The 21,540-nt window shown below is 43.4% G+C and overlaps 1 protein-coding gene across 1 annotated transcript; it reads left to right on the top strand.

The window, feature by feature from the left end:
* Nucleotides 1-2,644: 2,644 nt before the first annotated feature.
* Nucleotides 2,645-7,466, top strand: LOC134340483 (interferon alpha-21-like). The gene is made up of 4 exons (XM_063037793.1): nt 2,645-2,776; nt 2,904-2,993; nt 7,042-7,281; nt 7,368-7,466. The coding sequence occupies exons 1-4, from the start codon at nt 2,645-2,647 to the stop codon at nt 7,464-7,466; spliced, it is 561 nt and encodes a 186-aa protein (XP_062893863.1).
* The last annotated feature ends 14,074 nt before the right edge of the window (nt 7,467-21,540 follow it).

Below are 21,540 nucleotides of genomic sequence, written 5' to 3' on the forward strand. Positions count from 1 at the left end.
AAAAGAAGAGAGTATATCGAAAACAACAGGAATTCTGCAGATGCTGGAAATTCAATCAACACACATCAAAGTTGCTGGTGAACGCAGCAGGCCAGGCAGCATCTGTAGGAAGAGGTACAGTCGACGTTTCAGGCCGAGACCCTTCGTCAGGACCTCTTCCAACAGATGCTGCCTGGCCTGCTGCGTTCACCAGCAACTTTGATGTATGTTGAGAGAGTATATCGAGTTAGGAAAGAGGCTGAGGAGAAGCGCATCCAAGGTAGTGCAGGTAGGAATGGGACACAGGTCGATAAGGTGGTTAAAAAGGCTTATGGAATACTTGTTTTTATTAGTCGTGACATTGAGTTCAAAGGTCAAGAGCTTATGTTACAACTTTATAGACTCTTGTTAGGCCACCCCTGGTGTTTTGCATACAGTTCTTGTCGCTCCACTATAGGAAGGACGTTGAAGCTTTGGAGAGGGCGCAGAAGAGGTTTACTGGGATGTTGCCTGGTTCAGAGGGCTATCACAAGAGGCTGAACAAACTGGGGTTGTTTACTTTGGAGCAGCTGAGGCTGGGGGGAGAGCTGATAGGGGTTTATATGATTATGAGATGCATAGGTAGAGTAGACAGAGAGTATCTGTTTTTTCCAGGGTAGAAATATCTAATACCAGATTAGCATGAATTGAAGGTGAGTCGGGGGAGTTTCAGGGGGGAATTGAGAGGTAAGTTTTTTACTTAGGCAGTGGTAGATGCCTGGAATGTGCTGCCTGTATGGAAGTAGAGGCTTTTAAAGAGACGTTCAGATAAGCACATGGACGTGGATATGAGGAAAGTGGAGGGATATGGACATTGTGTAGGCAGGAGGGATTCGTTTTTATTTTAATTTATTTTTAAACTGGCTCGATACAACATTGTGGGCCGAATAGCCTGTTCCTGTGCTGTACTGTTCTATAAGCTTACAGTAACATAAATTCTACACAATTTACAAAATAAGAAAAGTAAACATAAACACACATGTAAGTTGTGCAAGTTAATCCAGGGTCGCGTTAAGGTATTTCAGTTCGTTACGGGACCCCGATACAGTGGAGAAGAAGCTGCTGAAGAACTTTGAGATGTGAGTCTTGAAGCTCCTCTAGTTTCTGCCGAGTGGGAACATTTATTGCTTTCCTGAGACATTATCTCCTGTCGATGTCATTTATGGTGTGGAGAGCTGCACTAGTGATGAAACTGGATGAGTATACTACACTCTGCAGCCTCTTGAATTCCTGTGCATTGAGTTTCCATACGAAGCCCCGATGTAACCCGTCAGAACGCTTTCTACCGTACATCTGTAGAAGTTTGGCAGAGTATTCGATGACATATTGAATCACCTTAAACTAAGAAAATAGGGATGCTGGAGTATATTCTTCATTGTTGCATCCAGAAGCGGTCGAGTGTGTTGAGTCCTTTGATGTTACCGGTGACATGCTGGCAGTAGTTCGGCAGAGGATTCTTCAAGTTAAACTAGTTGAAGTGCCCTTCGATGCTGAGGAAGGCATTGGTGAGGCCAGTTAATCATGGAGCTCAATCCCTCCAGTGCTAGTTTGACATCTGCCTGGGGTGGGAATGTACTTCAACCAGTGTAACATCAGAGAACTCCCCCGCTAGATAATAATGTAAACCATACGAACGAGATAGAACCTCCTGCTCCCAGCACTCCAGCAGTTAGTCAGGAAGCAAAAGTCATCGCCTCCGCAGTTTCACTTACGCTCCATTCCTGTTGATAAACACGCCCACTTCGGAAGTGACGACCCCGTCACCTTTACCCTGGGACACTTTCGTTTCGGGTGAATTTGCCGCGAAGCCACTTCCCACCGGCAAGCTAAGCTGGAGACTAACCCGCAGCAGCGGCAGACAGAGCAGGCATCGGAATCGCCTTTCGATCCGGAGACGAAGAAGAATTGAAAGAAACGCCGAAGTGTCTTCTGTAAAGAACCCGGACACCATACTACCTTCATAGCGAGCACAGTCATAGACAGGTGTATCCGCGCAGAGTCGCTACCAAAATGATGTGCTCGGGCTCTGTACACTGACCACCCTGCGATATGGCACCACTGGCGTTGAATTTAACAGAATCTCTGTCTGTGGATCCGAAGATCAGCGCTGAAAGGCGCAGGGTTACTGTCACCGTGATCAAATGCAGCCCTCACGGATGCACCGACACAGTCACGTCCTCACCCCACCCCCGTCCCTTGCCAAACCTGACCCACCCTCCACAACACCTCGGACCACCCGATCTGAACGAACGCATGAAGTCCGGAGCCTGGACACTGCTTGTTCTCTCCGGTGGCGGATTTTCCCGTCGTTGCTGCGGGACTCTCCCGCTTTCAGATTCCTTCCTTCGGAGCGGAGGTCGCTCTCTCCCGACGCGTTCCCAAATATCCCGCACTCATTTCACTTTTCGAATGTCACCCATTTTCGGATTTTAACATATAAAATCCGGCAGTATGGCAGAGAGAGCTCAGAGCACGATCCCCAGACACAGGACTCGGCAGCACCGGCGTCCGCTCCCGGATCACAAGCCGCGGCGTTTCTATATCCTGAGTTCCAGTCGGCGAACAAGACCGGTTTTCGGAGCTGATTCTAGTCTCATATCGGTGCTTTATTCTGTGTCGGGTGAAGATGGCATTGGGCCGAGTTTGGAGAGTTTGCAGTGTGTGGCTGTTTTTGACCGTGACCCTGACCCTGGGCTGTGAGAGGCTGCGGTTACTGCAAGTTCTCAACACAGAGACTCTGGGCAAACTGAATGAAATGGTGAGTTGAACCCACTCCCAGAGACGGGTCCTGACAGTCCCTGGCTGTTCGTTGTTAACAAATAGTCTGTTCTCCCGGTGTTTCTGTGTGGTGGGATTATCAGTAACGTTGGTATCTTCTGTCTCAGGGTGGCCGCCTCCCCCGACAGTGTGCGACTGAGAGGCTGTCGTTGAAAACCAAGCCTCTGGACCTGGTGAAACTTTCGGAGCAGGTTCATGTGAGTAAACTCTGGATTTTACTTTAATGTAATTCATTGGAGATATTATGCTAAGTAATGTGAAGGATCGGATCCGAACTTTACCCAGATAATTTGACTATATCAGAATATGAATTCTTTCTCTCCATGTCACACTCATTTTCTGACTCTATCACTCGGACTTTCAGGACCCCATTCACACGGAATAGATCTCATTTCAGTTATCACACTGCTGCCCCCTTTCTCTCTATCCCACTCACGGTTAGCTCCCTCTCTGTATATAACTCCCTCCCATCATCTAATCTAATCATTTCACATGCTCTGTCACCAATAAACATGTCACCCTGTATCACTTTCTGCTAGTTTTTCCTCTCCCTCTCTCTGTGTTCCTCTCTCTAAATATCTCTCCCGCACCCTACAGTGACATTACGAGTTCTGTTGATCTCAGGAAATGCTTGCATCCTCTCAGATCATCACACTACCTACGTGCTTCATTGGTGATGGAACCACCTACTTCACTTTAAATGCACTGAAAAATCGTGAGGTTTCTCGTTAAATTATTTTACATTATAGCTGACCCTTTGGTATCGAGGAGATAAAAGCTGAGGGGAGACCTGACACTGGTGTGCCATATCATGCGTGGTTCTATGATTGTAGGCATCTATAAACTTTCCAAATCGAAGAAATGTATATGACCAATGTTACAGATTTAATGCAAAACTTTGGAGTACAGGATGCGATAGCAGGAAAAAAATCCACAATGCATGGATGGAATTTGGAACAAACATCTTAAGACAGAAACTCTCACGATATCTGTTCAAAGTTCAAGTGAATTTATTATCAAAATTGATATATTTCACGATATACAACCCTGAGATTTGTTTACTTGATGGCATACTCAGAAAATACTCATTAGAAAGAGGTGGCCTAGGGTCAGAAGGTGTTGAACCACTGTGGATAGAGTGTGGAACTGCAAGGGTAAAAAGTCCCTGATGGAACTTCTGTACAGATGCCCAAACAGTAGTTAGGATGTTGCCTCCAAGTTACAATGGAAGATAGAAAATGAAAGCCAAAAGGGCAATGTTACAGCAGTCTTGGGGGGACTTCAATATACAGGTAGTTTGGGAAAATCAGGTTGGTGTCAGGTTACAGGAGGTAGGATTTCTAGAGTGCCTACGAGATGGTTTTTCAGAGCAGCTCGTGGTTGGGCAGACTAGAGTATCAGTTATTCTGGATAGGGTGTTTTGCAAAGAACCAGAATTGATTAGAGAGCTCAAGGTAAGAGAGCCTATCAGGGAAAGTGATCATAATATGATAAAATTCACTATCCAGATCTTTCAATGTTCAGTAGGTTTCAATGAGACTCCCCACCCACCCATCTTTTTAAATCCCAGCAAGTACAGGCCCAGAGCCATCAAATACACCTCATATATTAACCTTTTCATTTCCGGGGTCATTTTCATGAACATCCTTTGAACCCTCTCCAATGTCAGCACATCCTTTCTTAAATAAGGGGCCCAAAACTGCTTATAATATTCCAAGTGAGGCTTCACCAGCACCTTATAAAGCCTCAGCATTACATCTTTGTTTGATATTCTAGTCCTCTCGAAATGAATACTAACATTGCATTTGCCTTCCTCACCACGACTCAACCTGCAAGCTAACCTTTAGGGAATGCTGCACAAAGACTCCCTCGTCCCTTTACACCTCTGATATCGGCATTACAGTGGAGTATAGGGAATTACAGAGGCATGAGGGAGGAGTTGGCCAAAATTGATTGGAAAAGAACACTGGCAGGGATGACAGCAGAGCAGCAATGGTTGGAATTTCTGGAAGCAATTTGGAAGGCCGAGGATATATACATCTCAAAAAGGAAGTAGTATTCTAAAGGAAAGATGACACAACTGTGGCAAAAGAAGTGAACTCAAAGCCAACATAAAAGCCAAAGAGAGGGCATATAATTGAGTAAAGATTGGTGGGAAGTTAGGGGATTGGGAACCTTTAAAAAACTAACAGAAGGGAACTATAAAGTCATTAAGAAGGTAACGATGGAATAAAAAAGTAAGCTGGCCAATAATATTAAAGAGGATATCAAAAGTTTCTTCAGATATATAAAGTGTAAAAGACAGACAGGAGAGATATCGGACCACTGGAAAACGATGCTGGAGGGATAGTAATGGGGAACAAGGAAATGGCAGATGAACTGAATAAGTATTTTGCATCAGTCTTTACTAAGGAAAACAGCAGCAGTATGGTGGAAGTTGCAGGTAGCTGGAGGCATTAATTGTGTGAAGTTACCATAACTAGAGAGAAGGTTCTTGGGAAACTGAAAGGTCTAAAGGTAGATACGTCACCTGGGCCAGATGGTATACACCCCAGAGTTCTGAAAGAGGTGGCTGAAGAGATAATGGAGGCATTATAATGATCTTTCAAGAATCACTAGATTCTCAAATGGTTCTGGAAAACTAGAAAATTGCAAATGCCACTCCACTCTTCAAGAAGGGTGAGAGGCAGAAGAAAGGAAACTACAGGTCAGTTAGTCTGACCTCAGTGCCTGGGAGGATGTTGGAGTTGATTATAAAAGATGAGGTCTCAGGGTACTTGCTATAATCAGCATGATTTTCTCAAGGGAAAATCTTGCCTGATAAACCTGTTATAATTTTTTGAATTAAAAAGCAGGATGGACAAAGGTGAATTGGTTGATGTGGTGTACTTGGATTTTCAAAAGGCCTTTAACAAGGTGCCACACATGAGGCTGGCTTAACAAGCTGTGGGCCCATGGTATAGCAGGAAAGATTCTGGCATGGATAACACAGTGACTGATTGGCAGGAGGCAAAGACTGGGAATAAAGGGAGCCTTTTCTGGTTGGCTGCCGGTGACTAGTGGTGTTCCACAGGGGTCTGTGTTGGGACCGATTCTTTTTACATTATATATCAATAATTTAGATGATGGAATTGATGGCCTTATTGCAAAGTTTGCAGGCAATATGAAGGTGGAGGGGCAGGAAGTTTTGAGGAAATAGGGAGGCTGCAGAGGGACTTTGACAGATTAGGAGAGTGGGCAAAGAAATGGCAGATGGAATACAGTGTCAGAAAGTGTAGTTCATGCACTTTGGTAGAAGAAATGAAAGGGTTGACTCTTTGCTAAATGGGGAGAAAATACAAAAAACTGAGAAGTAAAGAGACTTGGGAGTCCTTGTGCAGGATTCCCTAAAGTTTAATTTGCGGGCTCAGGCAAATATAATGTCAGCATTCATTTCAAGTGGACTTGAATATAAAAGCAAGGATGTAATGCTGAAACATTATAAAGCACTGGTAAGGCCTCATTCGGAATATTGTGAGCAGTTTTGGGCCCCTTTTCTGAGAAAGGATGTGCTGGAACTGGAGAGGGTTCAAAGGAGGTTCAGAAAAATTGGAGGTTGGGGGAAGCTAAAGGAACTGCTTCTGTAACACTTTCATTTGTCTCCACCCAAAGTCTGAAGGTTGTAATAGCTGATGCACTCTACTTCTTTTAAAAATATGCAATGGTCAGTGTACATCAGGCTCTTGACATGGCAAACCTTTTGTCATATAGCTAAACTCCCCTTCTTATTTCCTCCTTTCCTGTTCTTCCTTCACCTGTTTTTCATTCCTCTAAGAATTTCAATCTCTTCATGAGATTGGACATGTCTCGAAAATCTCTCCCTCACTGTCTGTGTCTTGAGGAGATCAGCCCAAATTTCTCTGGACTCACTCTGTAACTGAAAGTCCCTGCAGCATTAATGTATTCGTGCAAATCAGTTTTGCAACCTGTCAAGGACTCGAGCAGTCTCTCCTGCACCTGAGGCCTTACTAATAGGAAATTCTCCTTTCGCTGTTTAAACTATTAACTGTAGGCTGCAGTTGACATGGCTCTGCACTTTGATAAATTCACTGAAGTTAGCAGTCCCTTAGTTAAGGTCTGTTTGTTTGAAGTTAATGACTGATTTTGTCTTGTCCTATTCTACTGAGAGTTATAAGCATTCTGTTCTAAATCTCAACTTTACTAGAACCATGGCCCTACTAATATCACCACGTGTGTTTTGCACAGGCACAGGAAAGGATCTGGATTGTCCATCAGACCCTGCATCACCTCCGCAGGATCTACAGTTTGAACCTGAGCTCAGTCACGTGGGTCCAGAGCTCAGTGGAACACTTCAGGCTTCTCTTGGATCGGCAGCTCAAAGAGCTGGAAGATTGTGTCCGGAAACCAGGCTCAGAGTCCAAACCAAGGAAGAATGCCGCAATTCTTAAATACTTTCATGTACTGAGAGAGTTTCTGAAACAGAAGGTGAATTAACACTTGATCACCAGCACATTATTTCAAACACTTGATATTGGTTTATTATATAACGTATTTCATTTTCTCTCTTTCAGAGATTCACTGCCTGTGCCTGGGAAATAACCCGCGCTGAGACCAGAGCACATCTACAACAGCTCCTTCTCATTATGGCAAAGATAAACTCAGGACTCTGAAAGCTTTCCTGTTATATGGAGACATGCCATTATTTATTTTTAAAAGTTGTTTTCTGTGTTAATGGTATCCCAAAATTTTGTAACCTTATTGTTATTTATTGAAGTATATACATTTTATAGTGATTTTTATACTGTTCTTTTTTATGAAGATGAGAGTCTAAATAAATTGTATCCAAAATTACACTGTTTATTTATGTTGGCTGATTTCCCTTACTCAGATGACGGAATTGATGGCTTTGTGGCCAAGTTTGCAGATGACATGAAGGCAAGTAGAGGGGCAGAAAGCTTTGGGGAAGTAGAGAGGCTACAGAAGGACATAGACAGATTACGAGAATGGGCAAAGAAATGGCAGATGGAATACTGTGCAGGGAAGTGTATGTTCATGCACTTTGGTAGAAGAAATGAAAGGGTTGACTATTTTCTAAATGGAGAGAAAATACAAAAATCTGAGGTGCAAAGGGACTTGTGCAGGATTCCCTAAATGTTAATTTGCAGGTGAAGTTGGTAATAAGGAAGGCAAATGCAATGTTAGCATTGATTTCGAGAGGACTAGAGTATAAACGCAAGGATGTAATGTTAAGCAACACATATCAAAGTTGCTGGTGAACGCAGCAGGCTAGGCAGCATCTATAGGAAGAGGTACAGTTGACGTTTCGGGCCGAGACCCTTCATCAGGACTAACTGAAAGAAGAGCTAGTAAGAGATTTGAAAGTGGGAGGGGGAGGGGGGAGATCCAAAATGATAGGAGAAGACAGGAGGGGGAGGGATGGAGCCAAGAGCTGGACAGGTGATTGGCAAAAGGGATATGAGAGGATCATGGGACAGGAGGCCCAGGGAGAAAGAAAAGGGGGAGGAGGGGAAAACCCAGAGGATGGGCAAAGTCAGAGGGACAGAGGGTGAAAACCAAGCCTAATCATTTCCCCTCCACCACCACTCTGCTCCGTCTAGCAGAATTAGTCCTTACTCTTAATAATTTCTCCTTTGGCTACTCCCACTTACTCCAAACTAAAGGTGTAGTCATGGGCACCCGTATGGGTCCTAGCTATGCCTGCCTTTTTGTTGGCTTTGTGGAACAATCTATGTTCCAAGCCTATTCTGGTATCTGTCCCCCACTTTTCCTTCGCTACATCGACGACTGCATTGGCGCTGCTTCCTGCACGCATGCTGAGCTTGTTGACTTCATTAACTTTGCCTCCAACTTTCACCCTGCCCTCAAGTTTACCTGGTCCATTTCCGACACCTCCTTCCCCTTTCTAGATCTTTCTGTCTCTGTCTCTGGAGACAGCTTATCTACTGATGTCTACTATAAGCCTACTGACTCTCACAGCTATCTGGACTATTCCCCTTCGCACCCTGTCTCTTGCAAAAATGCCATCCCCTTCTCGCAATTCCTCCGTCCCTGCCGCATCTGCTCTCAGGATGAGGCTTTTCATTCCAGGATGAGGGAGATGTCCTCCTTTTTTAAAGAAAGGGGCTTCCCTTCCTCCACCATCAACTCTGCTCTCAAACGCATCTCCCCCATTTCACGCACATCTGCTCTCACTCCATCCTCCCGCCACCCCACTAGGAATAGGGTTCCCCTTGTCCTCACCTACCACCCCACCAGCCTCCAGGTCCAACATATCATTCTCCGTAACTTCCGCCACCTCCAACGGGATCCCACCACTAAGCACATCTTTCCCTCCCCCCTGCCTCTGCTTTCCGCAGGGATCACTCCCTACACAACTCCCTTGTCCATTCGTCCCCCCCATCCCTCCCCACTGATCTCCCTCCTGGCACTTATCCGTGTAAGCGGAACAAGTGCTACACATGCCCTTACACTTCCTCCCTTACCACCATTCAGGGCCCCAAACAGTCCTTCCAGGTGAGGCGACACTTCACCTGTGAGTCGGCTGGGGTGATATACTGCGTCTGGTGCTCCTGATGTGGCCTTCTATATATTGGCAAGACCCAATGCAGACTGGGAGATCGTTTTGCTGAACACCTACGCTCTGTCCGCCAGAGAAAGCAGGATCTCCCAGTGGCTACACATTTTAATTCCACATCCCATTCCCATTCTGATATGTCTATCCATGGCTTCCTCTACTGTAAAGATGAAGCCACACTCAGGTTGGAGGAACAACACCTTATATTCCGTCTGGGTAGCCTCCAACCTGATGGCATGAACAATGACTTCTCAAACTTCTGCTAATGCCCCACCTGCCCCTCGTACCCCATCCGTTATTCATTTATATACACACATTCTTTCTCTCTCTCTTCTTTTTCTCCCGCTGTCCCTCTGACTATACCCCTTGCCCATCTCCTGGGATTTTACCCCCCTCCCCCTTTTCCTTCTCCCTAGGCCTCTTGTCCCATGATCCTCTCATATCCCCTTTGCCAATCACCTGTCCAGCTCTTGGCTCCATCCCTCCCCCTCCTGTCTTCTCCTATCATTTTGGATTCCCCCCTCCCCCTCCCACTTTCAAATCTCTTACTAGCTCTTCCTTCAGTTAGTCCTGACGAAGGGTCTCGGCCCGAAACGTCAACTGTACGTCTTCCTATAGATGCTGCCTGGCCTGCTGCGTTCACCAGCAGCTTTGATGTGTGTTGCGTGAATTTCCAGCATCTGCAGAATTCCTCATGTTTATGTAATATTAGGGCTTTATACAGCACCAGTGAGGCCTCACTTGGAGTATTGTGAGCAGGTTTGTGGGCCTTATCTTAGAAAGGATGTGCTGAAACTGGAGAGGGTTCAAAGGAGGTTCATGAAAATGATTCCAGGATTGAATGGCTTGTCATATGAAGAGATTTTGATGGCTCTGGGCCTGTATTCACTGGAATTCACGTGAATTAGGTGTGACCTCAGTGAAAGCTATTCAGTGGTGAAAGGCCTTGATAGAGTGGATGTGGAGAGGATGTTACTTATGGTAGGGGAGTACAAGACCTGAGGTCACTACCTCAGAATAGAGGGTTGTCCTTTTAGAATGGAGATGAGGTGGAATTGCTACGTGGGCAACCACTTGCTCTCCATATCATACTGCCCAGGCTTGGATATCCAGACAGATAGAACACAATATCCATGGCCAACTCTGACTGACGGTGGCCCTCAACTCGACCTCAAAATATTCCAAAATAATTTTTTTGAAAAAACAGTAGTCAGGATGTGTTAATGGGTACATTGTCATTCAGAAATCTGATGGCAGAGGGAAAGAAGCTGTTCCTGAATCATTGAGTGTGTGCCTTCAGGCTCCTGTAAGTTTTTTTATTCAAAGAGTTGTGGAGGCCTGGAATGCACTACCTGGAATGGTGGTGAAGGCAAATACATTGGAGGCTGTTAAGAGGATGGGCACATGGATGTAAGGAAGATGAGGGATATGGACATGGTGTAGGTAGGAGGGATTAGTGTTTGGGTGTTTTTGATTTGCTTTTTAGCTGGTTCAGCATAGCATTCTGTAGCCTCTCTACAACTTCTTCTTGTGCTGTATTTTCTATGTTCTATGGTCATCTTTCTGACACTGGAAACAGATTTTCCTTATTCAGTCAATAAACTTAATTCTCCCCTCTAAGTCATCCTAAATCTTCCACATTCCATGTCAAATTTGAGTGCAGCAAAGTTCCTCCCAATCCAGATGACCTTGAGAATTGAAACGCAAACAACAGGAATTCTGCAGATGGTGGAAATTCAAGCAACATACATCAAAGTTGCTGGTGAATGCAGCAGGCCAGGCAGCATCTATAGGAAGAGGCGCAGTCGATGTTTCAGGCCGAGACCCTTCGTCAGACGAAGGGTCTCGGCCTGAAACGTCGACTGCGCCTCTTCCTATAGATGCTGCCTGGCCTGCTGCGTTCACCAGCAACTTTGATGTATGGACCTTGAGAATTGGCTCATCTGGTAGATCCGCTGGCTCACAGTTCCAGCAACCCAGGTTCAATCCTGAACTCAGATGCCATTTGCGTGGAATTGTGCTTGTTCCTCCACTGACTATGTGGTCTTTCCTACCTCCTTCCCCATCCCAGAACCATGCAGATTGGTTGGTTAATTGGCTGAAAGCTTCCCCTGGTGCATGGAGAGGTGGGAGGATCTGGATGAAGCTGACGTGAATGGGATGAGAATAAAGTGGGATTGGTGCAGGATTAGTGTAGATGAGCATTTCCGTGGGCCTATTTCCATGCTGAATCTTTTATTCAAATTCTGGTTTGTGATTTCAGAGGGCTGACAAGCAAAAGCCTGACACAGTTGTACATGTTTGCACGTATAGAACCACTTATAGAAAGTGTGCTGGACCTCTCCATCACAATATCTGGATATACAGGTGTTACGTACCCCATAACGGGTTAAAAGAACCAGCAGAAATGGAACACACCTGGAGACTGGTTTTGCCGTTAACTATTTTATGAGTAATAACGTAATAAAATAACATAAAACCAGATAAGTCAAACAGGTTAGCAGAGTTTATGCATATTTAGATGTGTAAATACAAAACCCAAACTTAGAGAGACAGAGAGAAAAAGAAAGAATTCTTTAAGGTCACCGAATGAGACCACACGAAAGGTACCGTGTTCACGTGGTAAAACTATCAACCCAGGCAAGGGTTAAACACACTGATAGCTTTCCACCGCTCACACCTTTTCCCACACTGCGAGAGCCACTGGTCGATTCTCCCAATCGATCCGCAAAACCCACCGGTTTGTGGGCACTCAAAGCTCATCCAGTGTCCGTTTCTTCTGTGTATCTACCAGAAAGCCAGCGGACGGTGTATATATATCCAAACCCGCGGAACCCCAGCTGTCCATTATATAGCTCCGCCCCTCTATCACCATAGCGACTCACCAGCAGCTCGGTGCCTCTCACTCTCCCTCGGAATCAGCGGCACACTCTCTCTCTTTTTAAAGGCACAGTCCATAATGAATAATCCTTAGGATTTCGTCACACAGGTAGCTTGTACTTCGAGCAGGATGGATCTACCAGTGGTGGTATACAGCGAAGGGGAGAGCCAATATGGCCTCGACACTGATGTTGGACTTCAGCTCAATGTCTATGGACACATTTTCCTGATCATCACCTATTTGACAAATCTGTTTTTCCAACTCTTTTTAGTTGGCTAATTCTGCAACTTTTCTACGTATATTTTACTTTTGATTTAAAGAGCACAGTGGGTGAGCTGTGACTGTGACAGGGAAGGGTTCTCAGCAAGGCTTAAACACATGCTTCTGTGTCACTGTGCAGTGAAGACGTTGCAGACCTATATGATTCTGCAGTTCTACCCTTATAAGTATTTTGCGTCAGTCTTCACTGTAGAAGACACCAGTAGAATGCCAGAATTGCGAGAGTATCAAGGGACAGAAGTGAGTGTCGTTGCTATTAATTAAAATAAGGTGCTTGAGAAGCTGAAAAGTCCAAAGGTAGATAAGTCACCTGGACCAGATGCTGTACACCCCAGAGTTCTGAAAGGGGTAGCCGAAGAGATTATGGAGGCATTAGCCATGATCTTTCAAGAATCACTAAATTCTGGGATGGTTCCTGAAGTCTGGAAAATTGCATCACAGTCTGATATGGAAATTCGAATGAGCAGGAAGGTAAGAAGCTGCAGAGGGCAGTGGGCTCAGCACAATACATCACAGACACATCCTTCCCCACTATTAAAAATATCTACATCAGTGTCGCCTCAAGAAGGCAGCACCTATCATTAAAAATCCTTAATATCCAGGCTATACCATCTTCTCACAATCACTACAGAAGCCTAAAGTCCCACACCACCAGGGTTCAAGAGCAGTTACTTCCTTTCAACCATTCAGTTCTAGAGCCAATTTGAATCACTGCTACAGTGTAGCAACATAATGACCACTTTAATCACCTTGCTCTACAATGGACTTTGTTTTCTTATCCAATTGTATTCTTTCTTGCAAAATTACATATCATTTATGTTTAGTTTATGCTTTTCTTGTAAATGTTATGCTTGTAATGTCATGTGCCTGTGATGCAGCTGCAAATAAGGTTTTCATTGTGCTTGTGCATACATGTGTTCGTGCAAAGTTATTTTTCAGGGTGAGATACAATACGAATAAAATAGTTTATTCAATGTTGAACTCTTCATCCTTGCAGACTGCAATGGTGGAAGAGCAGGGCATACTGATGGATGAAGTTAACTAGATATCAGTATTTACAATGCCAATGTATGTGTGTTGTCATCAGATGTTCCCCAATATGGTATTATTCTGTGATATAGTAGCTGTGCCGTAATTCTTATTGCAATTTCTGGGCTCCAGACTCGCCTCGGTCTTCCCATGTATTTCATATTCTCTGTGTTGTTGCTTTTGTCATTGCTAACTATTTTAGCTATTTGTCCATATCTTTTCAATGTATTTTACTTTTCTCTTCATGCCACACTATGTATTAGAGCTTCCTTTCAATCACAGTTTAAGTGAAATTATCTTTTAATTCATTTTGCCCTCTCATCATTCTTCCTATAAAAATCCACCATTACACAATTCTACCTTTACCATCTATTTCCATAACTCCATCAAAGATCACAATCAACTTTAATTTGCTTTTTACAAATCCCTTCTGTCCTGCAATTTATGAACCCATATTTCACCAACTAAAAAATAGCCACCTCATATAATTGTCTTAAAAACTTACAATACCATTGGCATAAGGTTGTCAAGTTTACTCCTCCACTGTTCTTGCAGATCAGAAGCAGATTGGAAAATGACATTCACTCCACCTTGGTTTCAGCACACTTAGGTGCACCATACCAACTGGGTGACTTTTATACCAAACCTAAGTATATCCTTAACTTTTTAATTTCTATCCATACCTTCTACTTTCTTGAGAATCAGGAAAAGCTGCAGATGCTGGACGTTGAGATACAAACAGAATATTTTGGAACACTCAATTAGATGCTGAATGCCTCCAAAATTTTTTGTTTCTTAATTCTTACTTTGCTAATTGTGCCATTGCAACAGTCCCTTCCACAAGGAAATTTCCATTCTACATTTTAATTGTATACTGTACACTCTTCCTCTGATTGTCCCTCTCTAGTTACTTGCTTACAAAATGTATTTTGATTCCCGTTATGTGACAATTAATTCTACAGATTCACCACTCTCTGGCTAAAGAAATTCCTCTTCATCTCTGTTCTAAATTGATGTCTCTCTCTTCCGAGGCTGTACCCTCTTAACCTCAACTACCCCACTATATGAAATGTACTCTCCACATCCACTCTATCCAGACCTTTCAATATTCAATAGGTTTCAATGACACTCCCCTTCATTCTTCTAAACTCCAGTAAGCACAAGCTCAGAGCTATTAAATGCTCCTCATACAATCGTTCAGTCCTAAAATTATTCTTGTCAGCCTGCTCTGGACCCTTTCCAATGCCAGCACATTTTCTTAGACAAGGGGCCAAAATTGCTCACAATATTCTACAGAATTTTGATTACTGGATGTTAATATTTGAATGTTTTTTGCTTTTTTTTGCTAAGATTCAAAACCACCCTAGACTAGCTCTAACTCTATAAGGGATCTGGTCTCCCATGAACACTACTGCATGAGTCATGCCCAGGAGGGGTCCAGGTTGTCCATAAAACATTATGTCGTGTGTGATCAATGACATAAAATGTAGACTGAGTCCTAAATTCAGGATACAGTCAGAGTACTTATAACTTCCCCTAGATTAAGAAGAGATAAACTAAGAGATGAAATCGATAGATTTCCGGCAGATGAAATTTTATTACATTTTTGATGCCACAGTAGCATAGTGGTTAGCGTAACACTATTACAGCTTGAGGTGTTGGAATTCGGAATTTAATTCTGCCCTGATGCTAACTGCTACACTACCATGACACCTTATTGTGGAAGGCATCTGGAAACCAGACTTTTGTACAACGAGTGGATAGTGGATAGAAACAAGTAGATAGGGATAGTGTTGGTGCGTGGCCAGGTGGTTAAGGCATTCGTCTAGTGATCTGAAGGTCGCTAGTTCGAGCCTCGGCTGAGGCAGCGTGTGTGTCCTTGAGCAAGGCACTTAACCACACATTGCTCTGTGACAACACCGGTGCCAAGCTGTATGGGTCCTAATGCCCTTCCCTTGGACAACATCGGTGGCGTGGAGAGGGGAGACTTGCAGCATGGGCAACTGCTGGTCTTCCATACAACCTTGCCCAGGTCTGCACCCTGGAAACCTTCCAAGGCACAAATCCATGGTCTCACGAGACTAACGGATGCCTATATATAAAAATATATAGAAATATATGGAATGCACGGCTTGTAATACCGGAGGCAGATTCTGTTGTATCATTCATGAGGGAGTTGGATTACCATCTAAAATGGATGAATATGCAGGGCTGTAGGAGACAACTAGGAATATGACTTATTGGCATACTTTTTAGTCATAGTCATAGTCATACTTCATTGATCCCAGGGGAAATTGGTTTTCGTTACAGTTGCGCCAGAAATAATAAATAATAATAGAATCATAAATAGTTAAATAGTAATATGTAAATTATGCCAGTAAATTATGAAATAAATCCAGGACCAGCCTATCGGCTCAGGGTGTTTGATCCTCCAAGGGAGGAGTTGTAAAGTTTGATGGCCACAGGCAGGAATGACTTCCTATGACGCTCTGTGCTGCATCTCGGTGGAATGAGTCTCTGGCTGAATGTACTCCTGTGCCCACCCAGCACATTATGTAGTGGATGGGAGACATTGTCCAAGATGGCATGCAACTTAGACAGCATCCTCTTTTCAGACACCACCGTGAGAGAGTCCAGTTCCATCCCCACAACATCACTGGCCTTACGAATGAGTTTGTTGATTCTGTTGATGTCTGCTACCCTCAGCCTGCTGCCCCAGCACACAACAGCAAACATGATAGCACTGGCCACCACAGACCCGTAGAACATCCTCAGCATCGTCCAGCAGATGTTAAAGGACCTCAGTCTCCTCAGAAAATAGAGACGGCTCTGACCCTTCTTGTAGACAGCCTCAGTGTTCTTTGACCAGTCCAGTTTATTGTCAATTCGTATCCCCGGGTATTTGTAATCCTCCAACACGTCCACACTGACCGCCTGGATGGAAACAGGGGTCACCGGTACCTTAGCTCTCCTCAGGTCTACCACCAGCTCCTTAGTCTTTTTCACATTAAGCTGCAGATAATTCTGCTCACACCATGTGACAAAGTTTCCTACCGTAGCCCTGTACTCAATCTCATCTCCCTTGCTGATGCATCCAACTATGGCAGAGTCATCCAAAAACTTCTGAAGATGACAAGACTAGAGCTAGTAAAGACTGAAAGTGCTGAATGGCTTAATTCAGTGCTGCAGTTATTCTGTGATTCTGTAAATGGAGGATCGGGGGCAGGAATGATATGTGAGGAAATCAGGATCAAAGACAAAACTAAGAAGAAATGTCATATTTATCAAAAACTTCAGAAAATTAGGTAAATTTTTACAGAAGGTGGGGCAATTCATTGTTGCTGTATAATTACTAGAAAAGTCACACATAATTCATGATATTCGCATTCATTCATTCTGCGCTGTGTCGTAGGATGTGGACAATCATGGTTCTAGGCAAATTTTTCTACTAAAGTGGCTTGCTGTTACCTTCTTCTGGGCAGTATCTTTACAAGATGGGTGGCCCCAGCCATTATCAGTACTTTTCAGAGATTGTCTGCCTGGTATCAGCGGTTGCATACCCAGGGCTTGTGATATCCATCAGCAGCGCGCATACGACCATCTGCTCCCATGGATTCACGTGACTCTGATCGGGGGGCGGGGGGGCTAAGCAGGTGCTACACCTTGCCCAAGGGTGACCTGCAGGCTAGCAGAGGGAAGAAGCACCTTACACCTCCTTTGGGAGAGACATACTGTATCTCCACTCCACCACCCGAGATTTTCCCATTATTTTATTTATTTTCTTAAATACTTTTCCTTTTTGGAGGTTCAATGATTGTGCTTGGAAAATGATGTGCATTGGGATCAGGAGGGCTAATTCACAAAACAGATATTTCTCATAATAGCAACTACCAGAAGTAGAAACTGAAAATTTTCCAGCAAATTGTTTATTGGTGAGATGTTTAAAATATCATCTTTTAACCATAAAAGTAATTATGATTTTTGTGATTTTGATTTTGCACTTCTTTATTGTAGCAGTAAAACTTGAACCTGGTGTGTGATGGATTGCTAAAATGTTTTAACATTTTTGTGCAATGGATTATCCATTTTAACTTATTGATGATTATTTGGTGTATTTTCCTGTGATAGAAAGATTTAGTGGGGGAAATTTGTGAAAGATTTTATGTATCCTCCCCTTTAAAGACTGTCACCTATTACAAGAATAAGTTTCATTTCAGCTTCACTTTGGGCATCTTATCACACATGTTAATTTTCCAGTCAGTCTCTGTTGTGGTTGATACTATTTTTGATCTTCCTTTCAAGTGAGTGAGTTCAGGGGAGCTTGGCCATATGGTACACACTCCCTGCATTTTGTAGAACATCAGAAACACTTCCACTTCCACTGACCCTGGCAGGAGGTGTGCATTGCTGCAGCTCCTGACCGACTGTATTGTGTGGTTTGAGTTGTGAGTGGTTTTACATCAGGGATAGCGCACTCAATTGCGCTAGCCACACCAAAATTATTGATTGCACAGGCAGAAAAAAGGCAGTTGGCTACTAGGTGAGCAGCAGTTCAGGAAGATAGTGCAGCAATCCCCTTTGCCCATCCTGTCCTCAAATCCTGCCCTCTTCGGGGGTAGCTTCCAAGAGACAGTAGCAACAGTTGAATTTGCGGCAACATAACTGACTCTGCTACATGGAAGACAGAGGGGGAGAGTGTGGGGAAGAGAATTGGGGTGGGTGACTTTGTACTGTGGGGGAAACTGGAACACCCAGAGGAATCCCCATATGGTCAGGGCAGAACGGAAAAGTGATGGGTGACTACTGGGTGAGGAGTAGGTGCAGCCAAGTAAAAATGGGAAGACAGGAAGTTAGATCAGATGATTGTGTGGCTAAGGGTATAGAACATATGACTTTAGAAATGTGGATTTTTGGAACTGGTTTTGGAGAAGATAGAATCTGCACAGGCAAATCAGGGTGCCCTGGACCATAATGGGGCCAACATCCTTACAGGAAGTTTTGCTCATGCTGCAAAGGAGGTTTAAACTAATTTGTCAGGGGAATAGGGTGCAGAAATAGGTGTACGGTTGGTGGTGGGAGGTAGAGGGGTGTGCATGGTAGTACATCAGTTAGTTAGGAACAACTAAGTCTGTCCAGCAGGCAAAGCAGACATGGGCATGTAAAGGTGGAAATGAGAATTGGAATGCTACATTTTAAAGCAAGAAGCATGAGCAGTGTGGAGAATGAGTGAACCTTGGATAAAGGTATCTTGGTGAACAAACTTTGGAACGTGCATTGTGATCTGCTCTTTGAATGTTCTCCCTTCTTAGAAGGAAATGCTCGTCTTTGCAGTTCCACAATGTTTAGAGTGAGTTTGGGAGTTTAGCTGCAATGGACAAGAGCCAGTGTTGTGTTACAGCAGGTATTGAAAGCAAGTAAATTAACATACAACAAATTATTCTTAATTGTACAATACCTCTAGTGATCATGTGTACTTTTATTTGATGCTAATTTCATGGACCTTTAATACATCACTGAAATAGATATTGCTTAGCTGACCTAAATGTCGCATGATTCCCATATACGGGGAGTCAGTACAGTATAGTCTTCTCCAGGTTCAAGTTCAACAGGTACATTTATTATAGGTGGCATAAATGAAATATTGATCTGCATTGGTAGCTCTGTTTCCTTTAAGCCTTGTAAGGCTATTACCAGAATAGTCAACTGATGTGCTTCCATCTTCTTCCAAGTTACATGAGTAAGATATTTATCATTGCATATTATTAAGAAACAATATAGTGGAAGATAATAATGTGGGTGAACTGAAATGCTATAAAATATGTATTATGAAATAGGATATTATTTACAAAATCTATCACTGAACTACAAATTCATGTCTGATACCTATGAACTCGGGCACTATGGTAGTGTAGCAGATTACAGCTCAGGGTGAGTTCAAACCTAGCACCATTCTGTAAAGAGTCTCTGTACATGGAATGTATGGATTTTCTGGTTTCCTCCCACAGTCCAAAGACATACTGGATAGGTTAATTGGTCATTGCAAATTGTCCCTTGATTAAGTTAAGGTTAAGCTGATCAGCGCGGCTCAAAGGGCCAGAAGGACCAACTGTATGCTGCATCAATAAATAAATAAAGATCAATAAAAATCTTAGGTCTGTTGCACTGTTGACACTGGTATGATAACTACATACCTCTATGCTATTCAACAATGAACTAACGTTTTCAAGTTTGGGCTGACATGTAATGACCACCCTACATTATAAGAAATCAGCACTGGTATTCACTATGATGGATTTAGGCCGTCCTTACTCCTGAGAAATTTCCTAGAATGATAAAGTGAACAGAATTACAACATTTCAGCAATCTACCAGATGAATTTGTCAAGCTTGACTATGGGATGAAACATTCAAATGAGCTTACCACAGCCTAATACTTTTCCTGCAAAATATCAAAGCAATTTCTCTACTTTTATTTTCTCTGAGTTTGTTTCTCTTTCGCTACAGTGATTAGGCAAGTCACTGATCTCTACATTGATCATTCCCAGTCATCTGCAGGTTTCACAGTTGCTTTCAGTCTGAATATCACTTTCAACTTAATTTCATTGTATGTGGGGAGTGGGACTTTTCAATGTAGCCTCTGTGTAGGTAAGGAAGGTATCTTAAACCGCCAACACGATCAGATGTGGGAATGCTTTTGAAATTTAGGTTTTCCCATTCAACTTTCCCAAGTTTAGCAAGAAATTTTTAATATCTCACACAGAATGGCTGGTTGTGGGAAATGTAAAATGTTACAATGGTGTGGGAGGGTATGAGATCATCGGAATTCGAGATTAATGCCCTCTGATGGCCTATACCTCCATGCAGAACTCTCTAAATCTATACAATCCCAATTTCTGGAAAGAAGGGCTACTGTAGAATCGTAGAACCTTGCAGGAGAAAAACAGGTCCTTCAGCTCATCATCCATCCTGACCATAAACACCCATTTACACCAATCCAGAAATAATCCCATTTTATTCTTCTTACATTGTCATCAACTAGGGGCAATTTATAGTGACCAATGGTTCAAATTTGGAATATAGTAGGAAACCAAAGCATCCAGAGAAAATCCATGCAGTCACAGGGAGATTATCCAATTTCCACACAGACAGCAATCAAGGTCAGGATTACCAGTTAACCAGTGTTCATCCTTCATTGCTGCTGGCTGTAAAGAGAAAATATGTTACTTTTCAAAACAATAGCATTTCATCAGTAGATTAGTTTATTGTGGTCAATATGCTATCGTACAGTGTATGCAATCCGTTCAGATCATTTCATCGCATCAGTGCATCGAGGTAGTACAAGGGGAAAAATATAACAAGAGTGTAGAACATAGAAACATAGAAACATAGAAAATAGGTGCAGGAGTAGGCCATTCGGCCCTTCGAGCCTGCACCGCCATTTATTATGATCATGGCTGATCATCCAACTCAGAACCCTGAACCAGCCTTCCCTCCTTACCCCCTGATCCCTTTAGCCACAAGGGCCATATCTAACTCCCTCTTAAATATAGCCAATGAACTGGCCTCAACTGTTTCCTGTGGCTGAGAATTCCACAGATTCACCACTCTCTGTGTGAAGAAGTTTTTCCTAATCTCGGTCCTAAAAGGCTTCCCCTTTATCCTCAAACTGCGACCCCTCGTTCTGGACTTCCCCAACATCGGGAACAATCTTCCTGCATCTAGCCTGTCCAATCCCTTTAGGATTTTATACGTTTCAATCAGATCCCCCCTCAATCTTCTAAATTCCAACGAGTACAAGCCTAGGTCATCCAGTCTTTCTTCATATGAAAGTCCTGCCATCCCAGGAATCAATCTGGTGAACCTTCTTTGTACTCCCTCTATGGCAAGGATGTCTTTCCTCAGATTAGGGGACCAAAACTGCACACAATACTCCAGGTGTGGTCTCACCAAGGCCTTGTACA

Source organism: Mobula hypostoma, chromosome X1, assembly GCF_963921235.1.
Source record: "Mobula hypostoma chromosome X1, sMobHyp1.1, whole genome shotgun sequence".
Lineage (NCBI taxonomy): Eukaryota > Metazoa > Chordata > Chondrichthyes > Myliobatiformes > Myliobatidae > Mobula > Mobula hypostoma.

Bases quoted from the DNA above. Each gene is read 5' to 3' on its own strand.
- LOC134340483 (XM_063037793.1), top strand. From the start codon at position 2,645: ATGGCATTGGGCCGAGTTTGGAGAGTTTGCAGTGTGTGGCTGTTTTTG. The intron at 2,777-2,903 runs GTGAGTTGAACC...CTTCTGTCTCAG, and splicing joins TGGGCAAACTGAATGAAATG to GGTGGCCGCCTCCCCCGACA. The intron at 7,282-7,367 runs GTGAATTAACAC...TCTCTCTTTCAG, and splicing joins GAGAGTTTCTGAAACAGAAG to AGATTCACTGCCTGTGCCTG.